We start from the raw sequence: 21244 nt of genomic DNA, 5'->3' as shown, positions 1-21244 counted from the left end.
TGCCCAGTGCCCTGTCTCCTGTGTCCAGGGCTGCTTTCTCACTGTCGCGGTCTCTCACGCCCACCCCCACCTCACCTCCAAGGAGAGGGAGACATGGGACAAGACGCAGAGACTAGGCGCAGACTAGGCTGCACCAGGATCAGGCGGTGAGCCCTCGGCCCAGACGGTGCTGACCACACGCAGACATGCTCCTGAGCGCTCTGTGTGTGTGTCACCACACAACTGTGTGACTTTCCGCAAGAGTGACAACTGTAGCCCTTTTGACAGTTGAGCTGACTGAGTCAGAGGAATACAGTCACTTGCTCCTGGGCACTTAATGGTGTGATTGAGATCTGTGCCTGGATAGTTTGAGAACCTGTACTTTTGGATGATCACTTTAAAGAAATCACCTACAGTAAAGTGTCCTCTTGTTGATGTACACCACAAAGTCCTCTAGCCGTGGAACCCCCGCTGCATGCAGCTCACGGTTCTGTCACCCCGCACCTCTGTGCCTTCCTGGTGGCTAACTCTTCCCTCCACCCTAACCTGGTGGCCATTCATCTGCATCCTCCTGTGATTCTAACTTCCAGACCATCCTGCAGACAGAATCTGTGTGTGTGGAGCATGGAGTCCAGCTTCGTCATTCCGCATCACACAGTTGAGTCCCCTGGGATTCTGCACACTGAGTGCCGCGACTTTACACTGCTGAGTAGTAGCAGGCTGTGTAAATGTACCCTGGTTTGTTTATCCACCTGCCACTGGAGTGGCATCTGAGTTCCATCTGGGTTTTGGCTCCTGCAAAACTGCTTTAACTATTTGCGTGTGGGCTTTTATGTGAGCATAGCGCCCCTTTTCTTTGGGTGAATCCCCATATGGCAGGGCTAGTTCTTAAGGCAAGTGTGTGCTGGACTTTGCCCGAGGCTGCACCGTATTTCAAAGGGCCCGTGCATTCTGCATTCCTGCCAGAGCCTCTGCTCTTAAGTCCAGCAAAAGCGCGGGTTCTTACTGAATCCCAGATTTCCTGGGGCAGAGGGACTGGCCCTTCACAAAACAAACCCTTGGTCTGTTTTGGTAGCCAATCTGGGCCAAGAGCCAGGGGTTTCTGGGACTCTCTGCTGAGTCCCGCAGGAGGGCTGCCAAGGCCAGGCTTCAGGGCCCCCTGGGAGCTCCCCCAGGCCAGAGCCTGGAGAACGTTGTGGTATTTGCAGCATTTGACTCCTGCTCCTTCAGTAGTTCCTAGAATGGCTTCAGAAGTGCAGACCCCAGCTTATCCAGGGCTGTGTGCCCGACTCTGCAGCCCCTGACCCAAGAGTGAGGATTACTGTTTTCTAAAGGCCCAAAGCATGGCAAGTGCTGCTCAGGCGGGCCTCCTGTGCAGGGCTCGCACTGCCTCCAGGGCACCTAAGTGATCATCCCTGCCTTTGGGTCCCTCCCAGCCCTGAAGTCAAGGCCCTGGCCTCTGTGGGCCCATCTGAGAGGTTCTGCCTGCCTTTGTACTGCTTTTTGTTCTCTGTTTATATTAAGTAGTTGAGAGTTTAATGTCCGTTGGGAGTTCTGCAAATTTCACTTGGCACGTTGGTCTAGTAAATGTTTTCCACACTTCTTCCTGATTGTTATTATCATTTTTAGTGGATAAATAATTATCATAGCGCTATGACAGTAGTTGACTAAAGCATTTCCCTCATGTGGACGTGGAGTTGTTCCTGAACTTTTGCTTTTGCAGATCCTTTCTATCCTGCTCTAGTTTTACAAATCATCCTAGAATGGTTCACAGGTTATTATTTTTGTTCTTATTTTATTTGTTCGTTTGTTTGTTTATTTTTCAAGTTGGAGTCTCTCTCTGTTGCCCAGGCTGGAGTGCAGTGGCACACTCATGGCCACCACAGCCTCGACCCACTGGGCTCCCGTGATCCTTCTGCCTCAGCCTTCCAAGTAGCCAGAACTACAGGCATGTGCTACCACGCCCAGCTAATTTTTTATTTATTGTAGACGAGGTCTCGCCAAGTTGCCTAACTGGTCTCGAACCTGCAGGCTCAGGCAGTCCACTTGCCTTGGCCTCCCAAAGTGCTGGGATGACAGGCTGAGCCACCAAGCCTGGCCTCAGGGGTCATTTTTACGTGCAAAAGCATTATAAACCCTTGAGGTCATGATTGTCCTCTGTGTTTCGCAGTGTGCTTGTGGGCAGGCAGCATGGTAGATGAAGCAGTGCCTGACCTTTCTTGGGCAGGGGCATGGCGACTGCCGTGGAGATCTGCCAGCGCACTGTCACTTCTACAACCTCAAGTCTGTCCCTGAGTCACACTGGTCTCAGATTCAAGTCATTTGGGAAATGTCATTTTGGACTTGGTTATTCAAGGTTCTCAGCACATAGCGGTTGTTTCTCCACCAGCTGCTCATGGTATCAAAGGCCCATGAAGTGCATTTCTGTTCATCTCATGGTGAAGGTGGGCCAGGAGTGCAGTTACGGGCTGGGCACACAGAAGTTGGAACGGCCCTTTGTGATGGGCTCCCAGGCAGGGCAGTGCTGACTCTCCTGGCAGGACACATTGCTCTGGGCCCTCTCTGCTGTTGGTTCCATGTGGTTTCCATCCCAGTCTCCTTTGCTTCCTCCTCACAGTAGCTGTGTGGCTTGGCGAGTTGCAGTGGCAGCTCTGCACATGACTGGGGGATGCAGGGTTGGAGGGCTGGGTCCTGCCCCACCCGGTTCCCTGGCCGGCTCCTCACGGAGGCGCAAGCCACAGGGTGCCTGGGGACTGTGGTCAGGGTGGCCTGTGGAAGCCAGTCTGAGGCCACCAGCCTTCATTCACGGTCTGGGAAAGATGGTTCAGGAAGCTTGAGTCCTGTAGCCAGCAATGTAAACCCTGCGTATCCACGTGTTAGGTGCCAGGAGACGCCCTTCTTTCCTCTCTCCCTTCCTTCTCCTTCCTGGAGCCTCTTGGACTGTCCAGTTCCAGGAACTGCTCTGAGGCTTTCTTGGGCATTGGGAGCACAACCTCACTGAAGTACTTACTAAATAAGGAGGACAAGGCTTCGTTTTGCTCCGAGTCTTCCAAAGAACAAGTGTGCCTCCTCCGTCTCTCGTATACAGGCGTATGGGAACACGTGCACACATGCACGTGCATACACGCTCCTAGGCACACACTGACCTACATGGATACACTCAGGGACATATGGAGCCCCTCCTGGTCTGCATGTCATGGAGCATTCCGGAGGGTCACATGGTGGGCCTGGCTGCTGCAGTTGGCTGCTGATGGGACAGAAGACCTGCTTGGCCACCCCCGTAGCTTTCGCTTGGCCCAGCTGTGATTCGTGTGTGGCGTCTCTGAGGGGACAACACCCAGGTTTCCCTTCACAGGCCTGTGATCCTGGCAGTCTGCCAAGCCCCTGGGAGCATCTTGGCAATACAGTATACCAGGGCATCTTAATCAAGATTTTATGAAAGGAGGTGAACCGGCATGTGGGCATTCGGTATGCCAGTGGTTGCGGTCATGGGATGCAGCGGCATCACATGAACTCTCACTTGCATACAAAGCTTGCCCTGTGCAAGGCTGGCTGTGGAAAGTTTAGTCCCAGACTCCAGTGGGCCTCTTCCTGGCTCTGTCCTGCTGTCCCCAACTGGGTAGACAGATCCATGTGTCTGGACACCTCCCCCACCGTCAGCCGAAGGAATCCTCCATTTTCAGGTTTCATGTCCTGTGAAAACGTACACATTCCAGGTGTGCCCACTACGAAATGTTCATTGTATTCTGCCGGGTCGAGCCCCTCCACGTTCTTGTCCTGCGGGGAACATCCTGCCGTGGTGATGTACTTGCCAGCTCTGGCAGCGTCCTCATGTTTTCAGCCCCATCTTCAGGAGACAGAACCGCAGCCACTGTTAATCTTTCTGAGTGAGGAAACCTTGGGCAATCCACTTGCTTACTTCCAATCCCAGATGCTAGAAAACCAGATAGTATTTTCTTTTATCGAATGGCACCGATCCGCAGTATAAAGAAACTTTGGTTTTAGAGGGAGACTTCCACAGCTGCGAAGCCTCTCTGGCCTCCCAGCCAGCCTGAACTGGGGTGAGAAGGCAGGTGAGGCAGAGGCCCTCCTGGCCCTTCTGGAGAGAATGCACAAAGTGCCCACTGTGCTGGAGCCCCATCCTGGCAGCCTTCTCAGGGGTCAGGAGTAAAGAGGACCGACCGTGGCGCCAAGGCCCACTCTTGACTCCGTTGTGCCTGTTCCACAGTGCGGTGAGCTGTCCTAGAACAGGCGGGCACAGAAACCTGCAGTTCTACAAGTCATTTGGACCACACTGCTGCATTTTAAGCAGCGTCTGGTTAGGCCGTGTTGCCCGGAAGATTTGCACCACCCTTTGCCGGGAGATGGTACTGCATGTGCCTGTGCTTTGGGCGTCCAAGGCCTCCTGCGGTTTTCCTGCAGGTGTGTGCTGGGCGCTCACACAGAAGCTCCTTTCAGACAGCAGGCAGTGCTTGCAGCCTAAACAGGATCTAAAACCCTTCCCAGAAAACCAGGAAAGAGTGCTCACATCGTGTGAGCCACGAGAGCAATTTTCTGGAGCCTCCTACACTGTCCAGCCCAGACCAGGGACCTCGGCCCTCTGTCCTCGATGCCAGGGTGACCCAGATTAGCAAAATCTCTGGACTGGATGCTGGTAGCTGAGTCCCAGCCACAGAGCAGAGGACTTCTCCTTCCTTCATCACCCTACAGGCCTGTGCCTAGAGCTTCACCCAGAGGTTGGCGCCTTGGGCCTGTGCCAGGAAGTACCATTAGAATGCAGGGAAGAGTCCTGCGAGGCTGAGCTCTTAAGGACTTAAGAGCCTCTGCCAAACAGAGGGAAAGCTCTTGGCAGTTAGCTGGGGAGCTGGCTTCTTTTCCTCTGCCGCTGTCCCTAGGGTCAGCCCTGCCGAACCTTCTAGCACACGTCTTCCTTGCTCCTTCCCTGGTGTTTGTGCCCCTCTTGGGAAGCTTGCTTACGCCAGGTGCACCCTTGGGCCTTTTCATGCGGTGTCCAGCCCAGCAGTCCCTGAGCATCCACGGAAACCCACAGGGCTGCAGGAGGACCGGGCCTCTGCTTGCTGAGTACCACCGAGGCGAGGAGACTTGCTGGCCTCCTGACAGAGAACTGTCCTAGGACAGTGAGCTTGGAATTCCCAGCTCCAGGTGGCCCTTGGTAGTTCATCGCTTTCTGTCCTGGTAATGGTGAGTTAGAAACCCGCCACCGCCTTTTGTGTGGTGGCCTAGCAGGTCATATACTCTTTGGGGGCATATACCTTTTTAAATACTGTAATCAGTGCAGTAACAGTGGGGGTTTTTTTTGTGAGACTCTCCTAAGACATTCAAAATGCAGTCATGTTTTTTTTTCTGTTAAAATGTTTTTGACAGTTTTAAGAGCAGTCTTCTGGCTCAGATCATTCCTTGTTCTGTTTTCGATGAAATCAGCAAAATAAAGCAGCACTTTAGAAACCCGTTGGACCATGTCTGGCTCCTCTCCTGTCTGTTGGCAGCCTGAAGACCGGTGCTCCTTGATGAAGGGAGCAGTGCTGGCCCCTGGTTCTGGTGCTTGGCCTCTCATGAAGAGAATCCAAGGGTCCCCCAGGCGCTCAGTGGTCTGGTTTCTCACTTCCTGGGCGTTGGCATTCCTCCAGGGACAGTTGCCAGGCCCATGGGTTCTGCCTTATCTGTGGCAAAGGCTGCTCGCCACTGTGATTCCCCAGTAGTGGCCTCGCCTCCCTGGGGACAGCCTCTCCCAGGATGCATGTGGGCGGGACGAGATTCCATTCCCAGGCTCTGAACAGGGCAGGGCTTGAGGAGTCAGGGACCTGTGAAGACGCGTGAGCAGACAGGTCATCTCAGAGCCCCCCTTGTGTCTCCCTGAACCGACATCTCCTGGGCGGCCACTGCTTGTGGCTTTCCTGGGGCCACTGATAGATCGGCAAGCCCGCGTTCTGCCCCCAGCCCTGGCGTTCCTGGTCGCTGATGGCCAGCCCTGCCAGATGTTGGTCAGAGTCCTCATTTCTGGCCTCTGTCCCCTGCCCACTGTGAGCGGGCTGCCAGAGGATCCCAAAAAAGGCTGGCGTGGGGAGGTCTTTAGGAATAGGAAGTGGCAGGAGACGCAAGGCCCGCTGCGCACACTGTGTCTGTGATTTGTTGGTGACCACACCGTGCATGGTAGGGGCTATATCTGTGTATCCCGTGACCTGCTGTAGGTGTCTGGCCTCCCACAGATGGGCTGGGCATGGCACGGTGTTGGCAGGAAGCCCTGGTGCGTAGCCTGGCCATCCGCTTGCCGATGGCCATGGCAGAGCAGCCCATTTCCCTCTCAGACTCAGTTTCCCTAGCTGTGACGTGAGGAGATGGGCTCCTGTCCTGACGGCACTGGCTTCCTATGGATATCACCTGTGTGTGCTGTTTGCCTGCAGGAGTGTGAGCTCACCTGGCCCCTATGGCCCATACTTGCTGTCCCAGGGAAGGTCCCCTATGAGAATGGGCAGTGGTGCCGCCCTGCATGGATGGTCTTGCTCTCTTGGGATCATAGGATGTGTTTGTTGTCCACAAGCACAGGTGAAAAGTAGGGCTTACTTAGAAACTGTTCCCAGAAGGCAGAAGCCCCTCAGCTCCTGCTGGGGCTGCCCACCTCCTACTCAGAGCTCAGGTATGGGGTTGCCTCATCGTGGCTCCCTGGCAGAGCAGGAGTGGCTTTTTCTGAAACCTCCCCGGGGGAGATTTCTGAGCGACTGAAGAGCCCCGGTCTGGCTGGCCTGGTGCCCTATCCTCACCTGACCTGTAGTCCTCCTGTTAAGCAGAGAAAACCACACTGTCTTATCCAGCTCTTCACGAGGAGGCCTGAGGGTGTGACTGGGCTCCTGTGTCCAGTATTGGGAGAGGCTGTTCCATGGCCATGTTGCTGCAGGCAGGTGGGCAGTGTCACCTGCACGTTCACAAACGTGGCTTCTTGCTGGCAGTGCCAGGATGGCCCAGGCCCAGCAAGGACCACCTAGGCATCTAGAAGGGCCATCTCCACCTCCCACCCTCAGGCCACCCTTCCAGGGTCCCCGCCCTTTCCTCGTGGTCTCAGCGCGCCTGCCTCCGACCTCAGCACAGCCAACCTGGTACAGGGCGCTGTGCAGGTTGTCACTAAGAACTGCGGCCTCTCCACTCCTGAATCCTGAGTTTTCAGGGTGAAGGAGGAGTGCGGCCTCTAGAGTCAGGCTGCACAGGGCTGCTGCATCTCTCTGGGCTTCAGTGTCTTCCTGTGCCACCAAGAGAGTAAAGAGTAATCGTGTCTGCATTCTAGAAGGTTGCTTGAAGATGTGGGGAGCTGGTGGCCCCAGAGCTGCAAATGCAGCAAGTACAGTCATTGTCAGCCTCCTCTAGACCGTGGGACCTTGTGACAGATTGAAGGGCCTGGAATGTGTGGGTCTGATCTCTGCATCTGGTTCCTGGGACTGCCCAGCCCGGACCCATCTTTACCCACCCCACCTCCCACCTCCCAGCTCCCACCTCCCAGCTCCCAGGTGCTAAGCATCCTCTTCCAAGGTATCTCGAAGATGCGGTCTTGTCTTTCAATCTGGCATAGATGTCTTCTTCTTCCTGGGCTCTGGCCTGTTTCTTCTTCTTCTTCCTGGGGTCGCCTGTTTCTTCTTCCTCTCCCCAAGGGCCGGTTGGTTTCTTCTTCCTTTTCCTGGGACCTGGCCTGTTCTTCACCTAGACTGTCTGCATTGAGACCAGCTGCTTGAAGGCACTGCTTCTGAATATTACTCTGACGCAGGGCTGGGTTTCTGGAAGATGAGGCTACAGGCCGCCTACTCATCTGCCCTGTTCCAAGCGTGGTCCGTCCTCACTCCTGCCGGGCCCTCTCGGTTTCAAGCCCCAGGACCAAGCTGAAGGAGGATTGTTCTCTGCAGAGATCAGCTGCGCAGGTCAGAGGCCTGGGAGGCCTCTAATGCTAATGCCAGCTGTGCAGGTCAGAGGCCTGGGAGGCCTCTAATTCTAATGCTCGGGAGGCCCTGGAGCTGAGGGGAGTCCTGACTGAGGCATGGCACCTCCCTCCGCAGGAGCACAGGTCCACCTTGATCAGCACAGGGGGCCTTGGCCCTGCCATTTCTCTGGTGCTCCTTTACGTTTTCCTGGGCCTGTGCTAGAGAAGGCAGGGCTCACTTGTTTTAGGAACAGTGCTGTCTGCCTACTGTGTGTGCCCGTGGATGATCTGTTGTGCTGTGAGCGCTCAGCGCCTGTCTCTAATGGTCTCTGCAGCAGCATCGCCCTAGGCTCTGCCAGTGTGGACGTCTACTGTGCTGGACCATGTTGCCACTCAAGGTGACCTTCCACCCACCCAAAAACTTGACACACAGTGTTTCTAGCAGCACTGTCTATTTATTTATTTAATTTTAAAATATTTTAGAGATGAGATCTTGCTCTGTTGCCCAGGCTGGAGTACAGTAGTGTGATCATGGCTCACTGGCTCACTATGGCCTCAAACTCCGGGGCTCAAATATTCCTTCTGCCTCGGCCTTTCTAGTACCTGGGACTACAGGTGTGTGCCACCACTCCCATCTCTTTTGGGTTCTCCAAGAATCCTATCCCTACCTTGTCTGGGTCATTAACCGTATGACCATGCCATCTAGGAGGTCAGAAGGTGAGTCGGCAGAGCATTAACCAGCAGGGGGACTGCACAGCTGGAAGAATGTGAGGACACACTGCGGAGGGGCTGCAGATGGGGAGACAGGGACGGCAGAGGCACAGGGCTTAGGGCGTGCCGGCCAGTGTGTTGCCAGGACAAAGGCTGCTTGGGTCATGGAGGCTCCTCGTGAGGACATGTGAAAGCCAGGATCATGGGGATCTTGGAGCACTGCGCACATACAGGAGGGCAGGATATAGTCTAGGAGTCAGATGGCCTTTTTGGGTCCTAGCTCAGGCTGTCGGGCCTTGCCAGGAATCCAGACTCCTGCCCAGTATTCTTCCCGTCTTGAACGCCGGGCCTCTGCCTGAGCCCCACCCCCACGTCCTTCCTGGCTGTCTAGGTGCTACCTGCCCAGCCACTCGGCTCTCTGCCGTGCATCTGTGCTGAGCAGTGAGCAGGAGCCTGCTTTTGCTGGTGTTGGCCAACCTGGACTTTGCCTCCTGTCGTGTCCCGGCCGCAGCCATGGGGGTAGAGCCTGGGCCCCAGTTTTGGGCAGCAAAGCTTCCGTGCTCGGATGTTCTGGGCTGGCTCTGCCCCACGCAGGTGGTGAGTGCCACAGAGGCGAAGCTGCCCACTGCGTGTGGACCACCAGGAGGCACACTACACGACAGTGACACCAAGTGTTAGCATATGGGTCGGGTGCTGACGCGTCCTTCCCTGGTGGCTGGGCACGTGTGCGATGGTGCTAGAGGCCAGTGATGTGCATCTTCTTGACGCTTTTCATTCAGTAGCTTTAGCATCTCTTGGTGATTGGTCCCTGGGTCGGCTGTCCCATTGGGGGCCAAGACACAGTGATTTTCTACTTCCATCTTCACTCCTTGCTGTCTTCCTCCCTCTCCTGCCTCTTTTTTGGTTTTGTCTTGTGTTGTTGTTTTTTGAGTCAGGGTCTCACGCTGTCACCCAGGCCGGAATGCGGTGGCACGATCATGGCTCACCCCAGCCTTAACCTCCTGGGCTTAGGTCATCCTTCAACCTCAGCCTCCTGAGTAGCTGGAATGCAAGTTTGTGCTACAATGCCTGGCTAATTTTTTTATTTTTTATTTTTTGTAGAGACAAGGTCTCACTGTATTGCCAAGGCTGGTCTTGAACTCCTGGGTGCAAGTGATCCTCCCCCCTCAGCCTCCCAAAGTGCTGGGATTATAGGCATGAGCCACCATGCCTGGCTTGCCTGCTTTTTTGAGGGCCACTCTGAACTCATTTTTTTTTTAACTCAGTATATTGCAACTCTTCATTCTTTTCTAATGCTCAAATTGTCCCACTTGTGGCCAGTGGGATTCCCCCACGTCAGCACCTAGGTTCCATGGACACAGCCCCACAGGGCTTCCAGCTTGTTCTTGCTTTCTGGTATGAGATGCCCTGGGCCCACCTTGGATAAGGCTTTTCTCCAGGGAGCCCTGGTTCTTTGTAGTGATCCTGTGTAGGGTTTTGAAACTACTTGTGTAGTAGCCAGTCCTAACTAGCAGAGCCCAGAGCCCAAGGCCACATATTTTCCCATGCCACCATCTACCATTGCTTCACTTTGGCTAAAAGTTTATTCGAAAAAGATTTTGTTTAAGCCTCTGTTATTTTGCAACGGTGTATCTGCCTTTCTAGCCATAGCACCTAATCTACTCCCTGACATGCGAGAGAGTCAACAGAAGTTTGACTTGATGGGACACCAGAAACTTCAGCATGAAGTTGCGCAATGTTGTGCAGAGCCTTCCCTGAGCGGAAATGTGGTCTCATGGCCACCCTCCGTAGCTCTTGGTGTCCCGCAGGAGCGCTGCTTTGTGATACTGGCTCCAGCAGTGCCGCCTAGGGCTGCATCTGTGTGTACACATGTGTGTGCATGTGAGCTGTATGTGCATGTGTGCATGGGCATGTGCATCTGCGTTCACATGCGTGTGTTATCTCTGCGTGCATGTGCACACATGTGCATGTGTGTGTGTGTTTGCATGTGCATGTATTGCACATGTGTGAACTCCACCAGTGGACTGGGCTCACCTCCTCTGCTGCTGAGAATTATGTTTTTGTAAAAGCAGAATTTGCTGTGACTTTCGAGAGCCTTACGCGTTCTGGGCCCGTGTCTACGGGGGGTTGTTTTTGACTCCAGTGCTGTTTTTCGGACTGATGTTCCCTTGCCCCCGAGGAGAGTCACAGACCCTTGGAGTTGGCTGGGGCCTGGGGCTCTTTCAGCTCCCAGGAGATCTTGAGGCCCAAGGGCGGTTTGTTGCCCAGGGTCACGGTCAGAGCCAGGACTGACACCTGAACCTCCTGCCTCCATGTCAGGGCTGCTGCCTAAGCACCGCAAGGGGAAACTGAGGTCACCATGACAGATCGCAGGTGCATCGAGATGCTTCTGTACTGAGAAGCCGTTAGAAACCCAAGAATAAAACATGGTGTCCTGAGTATCTGCCTTCCATTAAGGCAGATGCACCAGGGACCTCTGAGTCCAGAGGAGCAGCAGAAGTGTGTGGTGTCGGGGCCTCTGACCGCATCCTTGGTGTCTGCTGTGGCGTCCGGGCTCTGGCCGGTATGTGGTGTTTGTGATGAAGCATGGTGGTGGTTCTGAGAGAGGCAGCACACCTCGTTGGCCCTTGGCTCTCACGGACCTCCTGGGGGTTCATGTCAGACTCGGCACACAGACCGTGCCCCGGACCCTCACCCTGGGGCAAGCAGCGCCTTGGCTCCTGCTGGGCTGGCAGCTTGGGCTGAGGAATGGGCCTCGGTCCCCTCAGCAGGCCCCTGGGCGACTGCTGAGGGCCCAGCCCCAGCCCACCTGCCCTCCCTCAACAGCATCTGCATTTTGATCTAGCCCCCTAGCAGTGAGCAGACTTCACAATTTAGCCGGAGCCGCCAGAGATGGGGTTCTGTGGGGGCGGCTGTGGGGAGGGGAAGTGCTGTCTGAGTAGGGCCACCCCTCCCTGGCAGCGTTGCCATGTGCTCTGCTTATCTATACCCTTGGCATAGCTCTGTCCTGGCACTTGTGGGCCAGAGAGGGGCTATGATGTGCCAGGCCCTAACTGCTGGGTGGTGTGGGGTGCCCTGTAGGGGCCAGCTTGACGGTCAGAAACCTGCAGCTGATATTGCACTACACTTCCATGAAGATAACTTGGCGCCCACAGGCTTTCTTTTCCCACGGAAATCCACCCATGTGTGGCCGGGGAACCCTCGCGATAGCAGCGGGCTTTCTGGGTTCGTGCCTGCAGTACCCTGAGTCTGGTTTAAGCACAAGCCAGGCACGCCGCCCTCTCTTCTCAGCTCCCATGGGAGGTGAAGGCCTTCCCAGGAGGAACCGAACACACCAGAGTTGACTCCTTTCTCCGCCACAACCCGCTGAGAGGCGGGGTCTTCTTGCTGCATGCACAGATGGGCGGGCCACTGCTTTGGGGCAGGTGGGGCTGACCTCTGGCTGTGCTGGGTCCTTGGCCTGGCCGGCCTGGCAGGTGAAGCTCCCCCAGTGGCCACTGGAGGGAGCCCCAGAGCAGGCTCTCCCTGAGGCTGGGACAGCTGCTTTCAGCTCAGATGTGCTCAGCACTTTGAATTGTGTAGCGTTTTCCATGTTAGCATCTCGCTTCAGGGCTCACACAGTGTTAATGGTGCGAGTCCCTGAAGAGAGCTTCTGGGTGGGGGGTTTTAAAAGTCCCCTGCTGTCATCTTGCATTGTGTATGTAAAGGAAAATAAATACATACATAAATAAAAATCAATATCCTGCCCCCTTTTCTCATGAAATGTTGAGATGTAATCTACACACAGTGATGTGCTCAGACCTCAGGTGTCCACGTTGATGTGTCTTGAAGGTGTACACACCTGTTTCACCAACACTCCACTGAGAGAGCCCCTTTCGTCATTCCAGAAAGTTCTCCTGCACCTGTTGCTGCTCCACTCCACCCAGATGCTGTCTCTGATCTGCTCTGTCCCCATGGATTAGTTTTTCCTGTTCTAGAACGTGTAAGTTGGCGCCCGAGTGTGCACTTGCTTGCGTCTGGCTTCTTGCTCAGCATCATGTTTCTGAGGCCGATCCATGTGCTGCATGTGCGGCGGGCAGTAGTTCCTCTGCAGTCTGTCCATGTGCTGTGTGCGCCCCAGTCGTTCCTTCCATGGCCTGTCTGTGTGCTGTGTGTGTCCATCATTCCTTCTTAGGCCTGTCCATGTGCCATGTGCCATTTATTCCTTCTTACCATCAAGTCACATTCTCCTGGCCCAAGAGCCACATATGTTTCTCTGTCCACCTGTTGACAGACCACTGGGTTGTTTCCAATATGGGCTCTTATGAACAAAGCCACCACAGGCTCTTACCCTCCCCCTCCCCTGTGCATGCCAGTAGGTAGGATGTGAGCAGGAAGCCAGGCCCGTCCAGCCTCTGGTTTGGAGAGAGGCCTAGGGATGTCATGAGGCCCTAGAACTGGGTTGTGGCAAAGCTGGTCTAGAGCCCAAGATTCCTTTCTGCCTAGAGCTTTAATGTTTCTCAAACTGGTGCTGGGAGGAACCCTAGTACCTGAGATACTCCAAGATAGGGTTCGGTGGTTAAATAAGTCTGGGAAATACAGTGAACACTGTGATCCTTTCGGTAGTTTTAAGTAAAGAATCAAGTGTCACTCATCTGGCCCGGCTGTTGGGATGCCCCTCTCCCTGGACCCTCCCTGCCCCATGTGCTGGGCAGGGCTGTGGACTTCTGGAGCCTAGAATCCTGGTGGCAGGGCTGTTTACTGCTGTGAGGCCCTCTGGGTGTTGGTGTCAGCCTCCCGCACATCCGAGGAGCTCAATGGGGTGGTCCCTCAGGGCTCTGCCAGCCCCACATCCAACCAGCGTCCTACAGGGCCTAGACGTTGCCCTTGTCAGCTGCAGGTGCATGCCCACCAGGTGCTGGGACTCTGAGGTCTCTGCTGTGGAGCTGCGCCCTGGCTGCTGCATGCGCTGCTTTCCTTCTCACAGTAACCTGTGCAGAATGAGAATGGGAGGTCCCACTGAGAAGCCGGGCCATGCGTATCACGCTCGCCATGCTCACGCTCCTCCAGGAGCTTGGTCTCTGCTAAGTGCTTTCCAGAATTGTCGGCTTGGTTTCCACACTGCCCCATTTCACAGAGGAGGAAACAGACTCAAGAGACTAAGGCCTGGCATGGGTTACCCAGTATGCGGAGCTGGGCCCGGCAGGAGAGCAGTGTCTCCACATCATGTTAAGTCCTATGAGGAGCCCAGCAGCCAACCTGCAGCAGTGTGGGTTGGGGTGGGCACCGCATTCGAGGTGGCTCCTGCTTGTTGGGAAGGATGGTTCTCCTAAGACTGCCATGCTGCCTAGAGTCCTGACATGCACCGTGCCCTCTGGGGACATAGGCGGTCCTTCCTTCTTGGGCATCTCCCTTCTTGCAGCTGACACTTGTGGAGTCTCTTCCCATAACGTCATTCCTGGTAAGAAAACATGCACTTGTGTGTGTGTGTATGTGTGTGTGTTGGTGGTGGTGCAAACACTTGCATGTGTGTATGTGCAATTGTGTAAAACATGCGTGTGCATGGCTGTGAACATGTGTGCACTTGCACGTACGCACTGCTTTTGGCACAAACAGCTGGGAGTATTGTGACATAGCTGAAATGATTCCCTCCCCTTAAGTGCTGCCACTTTTTAGTGTGGTCAGTATTCCTCCCCCTCCACATTTAAAGGACAGAATGGCCCGCTTTCCAGGGTGTGTATCCTCTAAGCAGAACTCAGTAGAGCTCTGCTTGACTTCCGTTGTGTCGTGGGACTGGTCCTTCTGTTGACAGGGAACAGAGCAGAGGGTCCAGCTAGGCCAAGGTGACTCTGCCCCCGAGGCGCACTCCACGGTGGGGTGGGGGCGCTGTGCACGTGGTGGCCGCTGAGAGACACGGCAGTCCGAGGCAGCACACACGGGGCCACGCTGGTCACCAAAGCCTGAAGTCAGAAATAGCCTGGTGTCCACCAGCAGCTGTGTGAGCAGGTGGACTGTGATGTGTTGACGTTGTAGTGCACTGGACAGCAGAAAGAGGGTGTAAGCTCCCAAACAGGCAAAGGTGAACTCACCTCTTAGGACACATTATGAGGTAGGAGAGCGGCGAAGACAGCCTAGGTCGGGACTAGAAGAAAAGTCAGAGCTCAGTTCTGTCTCCTGGATGCCCACTGGCTTCCCCCACCCCAGGCCTCCCCAGTCTTCAGAATGCCTCCTGCGTGTACCCCAAGGCTTTGCTTGAGCTCACTTCTTGGCCAGCGGAGTGGTTGCACAGGATAGGAGTTGGCATGGAGTGACGCCGTCAGACGCAGGGTGAGGAGCCTGGAGAAGAGGGTAGAGGATGGCTCAGGCACTCCTGAGTCACACTGGCCCTGCCGCACACGAGCGGCGCAGCAGGCACGGCAGTCTCTGTCTCCTCTCCGCTAAGCGAACATCCCAGAGCCTCCTGCAGGCCTTGGTGAGGCCGAAGGTCTCGAGTGCACCTCCTGGTGTGCCTGGTCCATCACAGGCGCTCAGCTGCTTCTGAGATTAACGTGATCACCCTGTGGGACTTCATGAGGGCTAGCGGCTAGCACATGGAACGGACTGTCCTGGCTCTGTTGCTTCAGAAGGCATGATCAGCATTGGCAGGCAGGAGTGAAGACCCCAGGAGCAGGGAGTTTCCTGTGGCTGCTACTAAACCATGGGTTCAGTAGGGGAAGAACGTTCCAGGAGGGACTCCTCAACCTGGTGATGAAAATCCAGGGTGTTCCATAAAAGCAGTGCATTCCCAGCTGGGTCAAGGGAGACACGGATGGGGCAAGCCTAGCCATGTGTCCATGCTTAGGGAAGGAGCTGGGGGGGGTACATCCCATTTCCTCCTCTCAGGCCACTCCATCATTAAAAGCTTAAAAACAACACAAGGACCGGGGAGGTTCTCTGATCTTCAGTTAGCACAGCTGGGATTCGGTGCTTCCGACCCCAGTCCTGGGCTGTGCCTGCTGCAGCACGGATCGCTGTGGGAAGGGCTGGGCACAGGGCAGCCCCCAGGCGCTTACTCAAGAACCCCGCACTCCTAAGTGCTCTTAAGCTGTGCATTCTACATTAACACGAGATAGGTATGTTCAAACGATGTCTCACTCCTAGACAGTCACTCATTCCTTCACGTCCTAGTTTGGCTGAGTGCGTCCTGTGTGCGGAGCAGTGCCAGAAGTAGATGTCTGCAACATGCCGGGACAGCCAGGGTTCTAGAGCAAGGTCGGAGGTGCCTCTGCTGCAGCAGGTTGGGGAGCCGGGCAGCTATGTCCACATCTGCCGAAACCTCAGGAGAGCCACTCGGACCCTCCAGACACTCTGGGCCTGCGGGAGGCTCTGTGCTGTTCAGTTAGCCACTCGGACCCTCCAGACACTCTGGAGGCCCTTGAGGTGCAGTCACATTATTTGACTCATATTTTCTGGGGAGGGTCACATCTACAGTAGTGGTAAGGCCTGACCTTTGCCAGCCTTAGTGGTGACTTCTCTAAATGTACTGGAGAGGTTCCCTCCAGACTCACTGGTCTGGAGCAGCTGCAGGACTGTGTGGAATTGAGTGACCTCTGGCTTACTGCATTGATATGATTTCTATATGGAGGAACTGCATGCAGAGAGGTATCTGAAAGTGTTGACAGATGAGACTTGTAACTTGAGGGGAAATAACCACTTTTTGGTACTTTCTCTACTGGTTTTCTTTTTCTTTCCTTTCTTTTTCTTTCCTTCTTTCTCCCTCCCTCCCTTCCTTTCTGTTTTTTGTTTTTAGAGACAGGGTCTTGCTCTGTCTTCCAGGCTGGAGTGTAGGGGTACCATCATAGCTCACTGTGGTCTTGACCACTGGGCTCAAGTGATCCTCCTGCCTCAGCCTCTTGAATAGCTGGGACTACAAATATGTACCACTCAACCTGGCTAATTAAAAAATTTTGGTAAAGATGGGGTCTCGCTATGTTGCTCAGGCTGGTCTTAGACTCCTGGCCTTAAGCAGTCCTCCTGTCTCAGCTTCCTGAAGTGCCTCTGTGCTGGTTTTCTGATGAACATCACAGATTCCTAGAAATGCACGTTTTAAGAATGCGGAAATTAGGTAATACATATCAAATAATAGTCTTCAAATGTATGAGATATTCTTCAGCAGTTTCTTCTTTTTCACAGTCATAGCACTTCAGGTAAACTAGAAATTAGAAGGCCACCAACTGGTTTTACATTACAGAATGTAAATTGACCCGTAATTAACACCTAAATTTATTCCTGGCTTATCCCTTGTCAAATGTTTTTTATAAAAAAGTTTGTTGCTTTCTTAATATATCTGCTACAATTAGCAGTAGATCCACTTTCATACAATAAATTTTATAACCTTTAATGAAGTTAATCCAAGATTAAACTTACTTTTTGGAACCTTGGCAAGGCTTTTTTGTGGATAAACAAACACAAGATGATCAGTTTTTAAAATTAGAATAGTCAAGAAGTGTTAATAAGCAAAATTAATGATCCTTGAACATAAAACTTTTAAAAACCTGCATCCTGGTATCTTGCAAACTTGTGAAGAACTAGAAGATTGCCGGGCTCAGTGGCTCCGCCTGTAATCCCGCGCCTTTGGGAGGCTGAGGTGAGTGGATGGCCTGAGCCCGCGGGTTCGTGACCCACCTAGGCAGCGAGACCTCATCTCTACAATAAATCAAAAATCAGCCGGGCGTGGTAGCGCGCGCCTGTAATTCCGGCTACTCGGAAGGCTGAGGCAGAAGGATCGCCGGAGTGCGGCAGGTCGAGGCTGCGGTGGCCGGGAGTGGCCACTGCACTCCAGTCTGGGCGACCGAGTGAGACTCCAACTCAAAAAAAAAAAAGAAAGAAATGGAAGATTGAGTTCCCAATCTACTTTGGCTTTTTTCAAATAACTCCTTATTCTCCTGTGAGCAGCTCAAATTCTTCTCATTTTTTCTGGTGGCAAGGCGAAAGTATTGGGAATCAAATACCCAGGGAGGGAAGCAGTGTGGAGGCCTGTCAGATGCTGAGGTGACATCAGCACAGGGCACAGGTGAGCAGGTGTCCTAGGAAGGGTAGATCATGTCGTTTGCTGGGAGCAGCTGCAGAGGCTGGTAGGAGACTGGGGTGAATAGGAGGGAGGCAGAGATGTGGCCATCCAGCATGGGAGAGGGTCTTGGGGAGGGGGGGTCTGCCCTGGAGGCTTGTGCTTGCCCTGCGTGTGGTTCCACCAGGAAGTACTGACCAGGTTGTGGGGTGTCCCTGGGGTCCCTCCATCACCAGCAGAGCAGAGTGGGGTGTGGAAATGCATGCTGATGATGAGGCCTCAGGGACTCTCCCAGTCTCCCCAGCAGGCCCCCAGAAATTAGCCAGTTTGTACCCAAAGTTACTGAGAAGTTCAAAAAAACATTAGGACCCTTACTCTTTAGCTTGGGGGAGACCTGCTGGATGGAGGAATTCTGGGGCAGAGGCAGAGCCATGCCTCCCCTGACCTATGCTGTGGGGCCTGGAGCCAAGGGTGTGTAGAGAGGACCCATGAGGGAGAGGGCCTCCACCACAGACCAGCCTCCTGGAGAGCAGGGCTGCCCTTGGCGTGACCTTCGCCCCGTCCTGCTCACCCTAGCAGGGGAGTGACAGATGATGAGGCACCAGCTGCTGTGTGTGGGCTGGCCAGAATCTGCAGGCTCATGTCGTCGTCTCCGTGCAGAACTTTGTGGTTTTACAGCACAACCGGGGAGATGGAACCCCCACAACTGTCCTGAGACACCACCTCTCCGTCTCTGCTCTGTGCTTGAGAAGCAAGATAGAGGTCGACCTGCACCGCCATAAAGGCTTGAACAAGACTCTGGCATGCCTGAAACAAAAAACCAGCAGAAGCCACTCAGAAAACAGTTCTCTGTTCCAGCGGATTGAGAAAGGGTTCCATAGACCTGTTCCAGTGTACTAGGCTCCCAGCTCCCAAGGGCAGACATTGGCCCGGGAGCCATAGCGCCCAGTGTGTGTTTGCAGTTCACGAGGCGAACGCTTGTCCCATCATGCCGTGCTCTGGGGAGACACAGTTTGCCCACATTCAATAATACAACTAACTTGTGGCTGAATTTCCCAAGGAAACAGAGTGTAATGTCCCTGTGTCAACGGCCACAAAGAACAGAGCCCCTGTCTGTCCTCAGGGCCAGGTCTGTTTCAGGATTCAGATTTTCAGAGTGTCACAAGGAAACGTGTGTGTTACAGAACACAGTGACCTGGGGTGGTCCCCCACAGCCACACTCACCCTCCTGTAGAAATGCTGGGTCAGGGTGGCCTCATGGCCCACGCACTTCAGGTCAGGGACTGCTGCCAACTTGGAGAAACATATCTTCCTGTTTCCAGAGCTTTCTGGATTTTGGCATCAGAAACTAGAACTACTGCCATGTTGGGTTCAGTGGCACCCCTAGCCTCACCATCATGCAATATTCCTATGTAAGAAACCTGTACATGCCCCCCCCATCAAAATAGAAAAATTGGGGCCTAGGGGATTGTGGACCCATAACTTAATTCTAGAAAATAGGGGTAGAGGTGAGCAGATGGTGTGAGGAATGGGGGCTCTTCTCTTGTCCACATTTTGAAGTAGATGTCTGCAACATGCTGGGACAGCCAGGGTCTATAGCAAGGTCGGAGGTGCCTCTGTGCCTGGCATGAGGGAGGGCAGCTTTTGGTGGAACAGGCCGCTCCTGGGCCTCTTGGGTAGCCCTGCTTTAGACTGCGTCCTGTTCCTCCCTCAAGACTTCTGGTGACACTTCACTAGACATCCGTTCTCGCCCCTTTGAGCTTTGGTATTAAGTCAGAAATCCTAACAGCATTTTTCTTTCTTCATTTATTTATACTCTAGTTTTGTGCACACTTTGGGGAGTTGATTTAGGACAGATGCACACTGAGAAAAATTCGGTGGGTGTTATCTGAGGGGGGGCAGAGGGGTCAAGGACATTTGGTGGCTAGGGAGAGAGCGTCAGTGCCAGTGAACTATCCTGTTTAAGCCAGCCATGCCTCAGGCATTTCTGGGAACTGTTACAAGAGCTTGAGTGGGCATGATGGCACACGCAATAGGGCCCCACCAGCGCCCGGCCACAGGTCAGTGTTTCTTTGAGTGTGTCCTTCATTTTAATACCTGTCATTTTTCTATCAGACATCTTATAAAACAAAAAGCGAGGAGGGATCAGATGTCTTAACAATATAACAAACAAGGTGTAAATACTGGCATTAGGTTTTCATCACTTCATGTTGAAGCCCAGTGGCAACGAACCATGGCAGACGCATTCCGAGGACCAGGGACCACAAAGGTGTGTAGGAGGCACACAGGCGCGAGTCGACAGGAACGTGCTGGTGCTTCCCGCCAGACACCTCTGGCTGTGGCCATGGCCTTTCCCCAAGAGTGGCCTTTTGGGGAAGACACAGAAAACTCCAGGAATACCCTGTGCTATCCTCACATCAGTGCATCTCTCTAGGGAGGGAGGCACGGCATGTCCACGGTTACAAAGTGCTCTGCATCCATCGGGACTTCCGCTTATCCTGGGTGGGAAGGACCAGGATCTTGAGAACATCACTGACTCCCAAGGGAGCTGGGCTGCACTGCCACCTATGTGAGCACCTGCTGGACCCCCGCGTGGTCCTGGGCACAGTGCCGGTGCCCACAGTGCATCTTCTTCATGAGCCGCCGGAGCTTGCTGGGGAAGGTTTTGTTCATGTAGCGGTACAGAAGCGGCATCACAAAGCTGCTCGAGAAGGCCAAGAACTTTGATACGTCTTTTGCAAAGTGCACCAGCCCCAGGTAGTGTGTGTCCACGGGCTTCCCTTGTGACACAAGGACTGTGTGCCCCAGGAGCGTCAGGTAGTGAGGCGTCCAGAGCCCAAACTGTGTGCACACAGTGGCCACCAGCAGCCGATGCGCTGATGGCTCCAGCCGCCCTGCGTCCTGGTCAAGGGGCGTGTCCTCCCTGCGGATCCTTGCGAGGAGCACCAGTGCATACAGGGCGGCCAGCGCTGGCACTGCGTAGCCGATGAACACCAGGATGGCATCGGCAGCCTCTGTGTTCTGCATCTTGGCGCACTCCAGGACCCGGGAGGACACGTGGCTGCAGATGTAGAAGAGCAGAGAGGAGAAGCTGGTCAGCAAGGCCCCGCCCCACACAAAGCCGCACACGTGCCGGGTGTTGTACACGCTGGCCATGTAGGTCCGTGGCAGTGCCCGCTCGATGTAGTGGTCGAGGCTGAGTAGGGCAGTGGAGTACATGGTCACCAGGGAGGACACGTTGAATGGGATCAGCAGTGCAATGTGGACCTCGTGGCCCACGCTCCACAGGGCCCACCTGGAGCCGGGGGGGCTGAGCAGGTGCACGGGAGCCAGGGCGCCAAGCACCAGGCCCGCCACAGCCATGTTGACGAAGTACACGTCTGGCATGGTCATGCTGCTCTTGCTGAGCAGGTTGGCCAGCACCAGCAGGGCGTTGTAGCACAGGCCCACGGGGACACCCGCCACCAGGCACAGCAACGACAGCACGGACAGCCCAAGCTGCAGGTCCTGGCAGGCAGGCGGCTCCTCGGCCTGGCCTGTCATGTTGAGCCAGTCACAGTCCCACATGGTGGCCAGCAAGCCTCCGTGACCCTGTGGAGAGAAGGAGC

General features: G+C 54.5%; 2 protein-coding genes across 3 annotated transcripts in view; one reads left to right on the top strand and one right to left on the bottom strand.

Annotated features, from left to right (window-relative positions):
• The window catches only part of CUNH7orf50 (chromosome unknown C7orf50 homolog), a 148113-nt gene that overhangs the window by 72484 nt on the left and 54385 nt on the right, over nucleotides 1–21244 (top strand). The window contains exon 3 of one of the 2 annotated variants that reach the window (XR_002481702.1): nucleotides 12499–12593. The exons of the other annotated variant lie outside the window; for it this stretch is intronic. The gene's annotated coding sequence lies outside the window, so the exon portion shown is untranslated. The remainder of the gene's footprint in view (nucleotides 1–12498; nucleotides 12594–21244) is intronic. 2 annotated transcript variants of the gene reach the window in all.
• Nucleotides 19425–21223, bottom strand: GPR146 (G protein-coupled receptor 146). The gene has a single exon (XM_008053694.2). It carries the CDS (start codon nucleotides 21201–21203, stop codon nucleotides 20202–20204), a length of 1002 nt encoding a protein of 333 aa, XP_008051885.1. The 5' UTR covers nucleotides 21204–21223; the 3' UTR covers nucleotides 19425–20201.

The sequence above is a fragment of the Carlito syrichta genome, unplaced genomic scaffold (genome assembly GCF_000164805.1).
Source record: "Carlito syrichta isolate Samal-C Ts95f unplaced genomic scaffold, Tarsius_syrichta-2.0.1 Scaffold288374, whole genome shotgun sequence".
NCBI classification, from domain to species: domain Eukaryota; kingdom Metazoa; phylum Chordata; class Mammalia; order Primates; family Tarsiidae; genus Carlito; species Carlito syrichta.
This window is presented reverse-complemented; position numbering and strand designations above follow the sequence as displayed.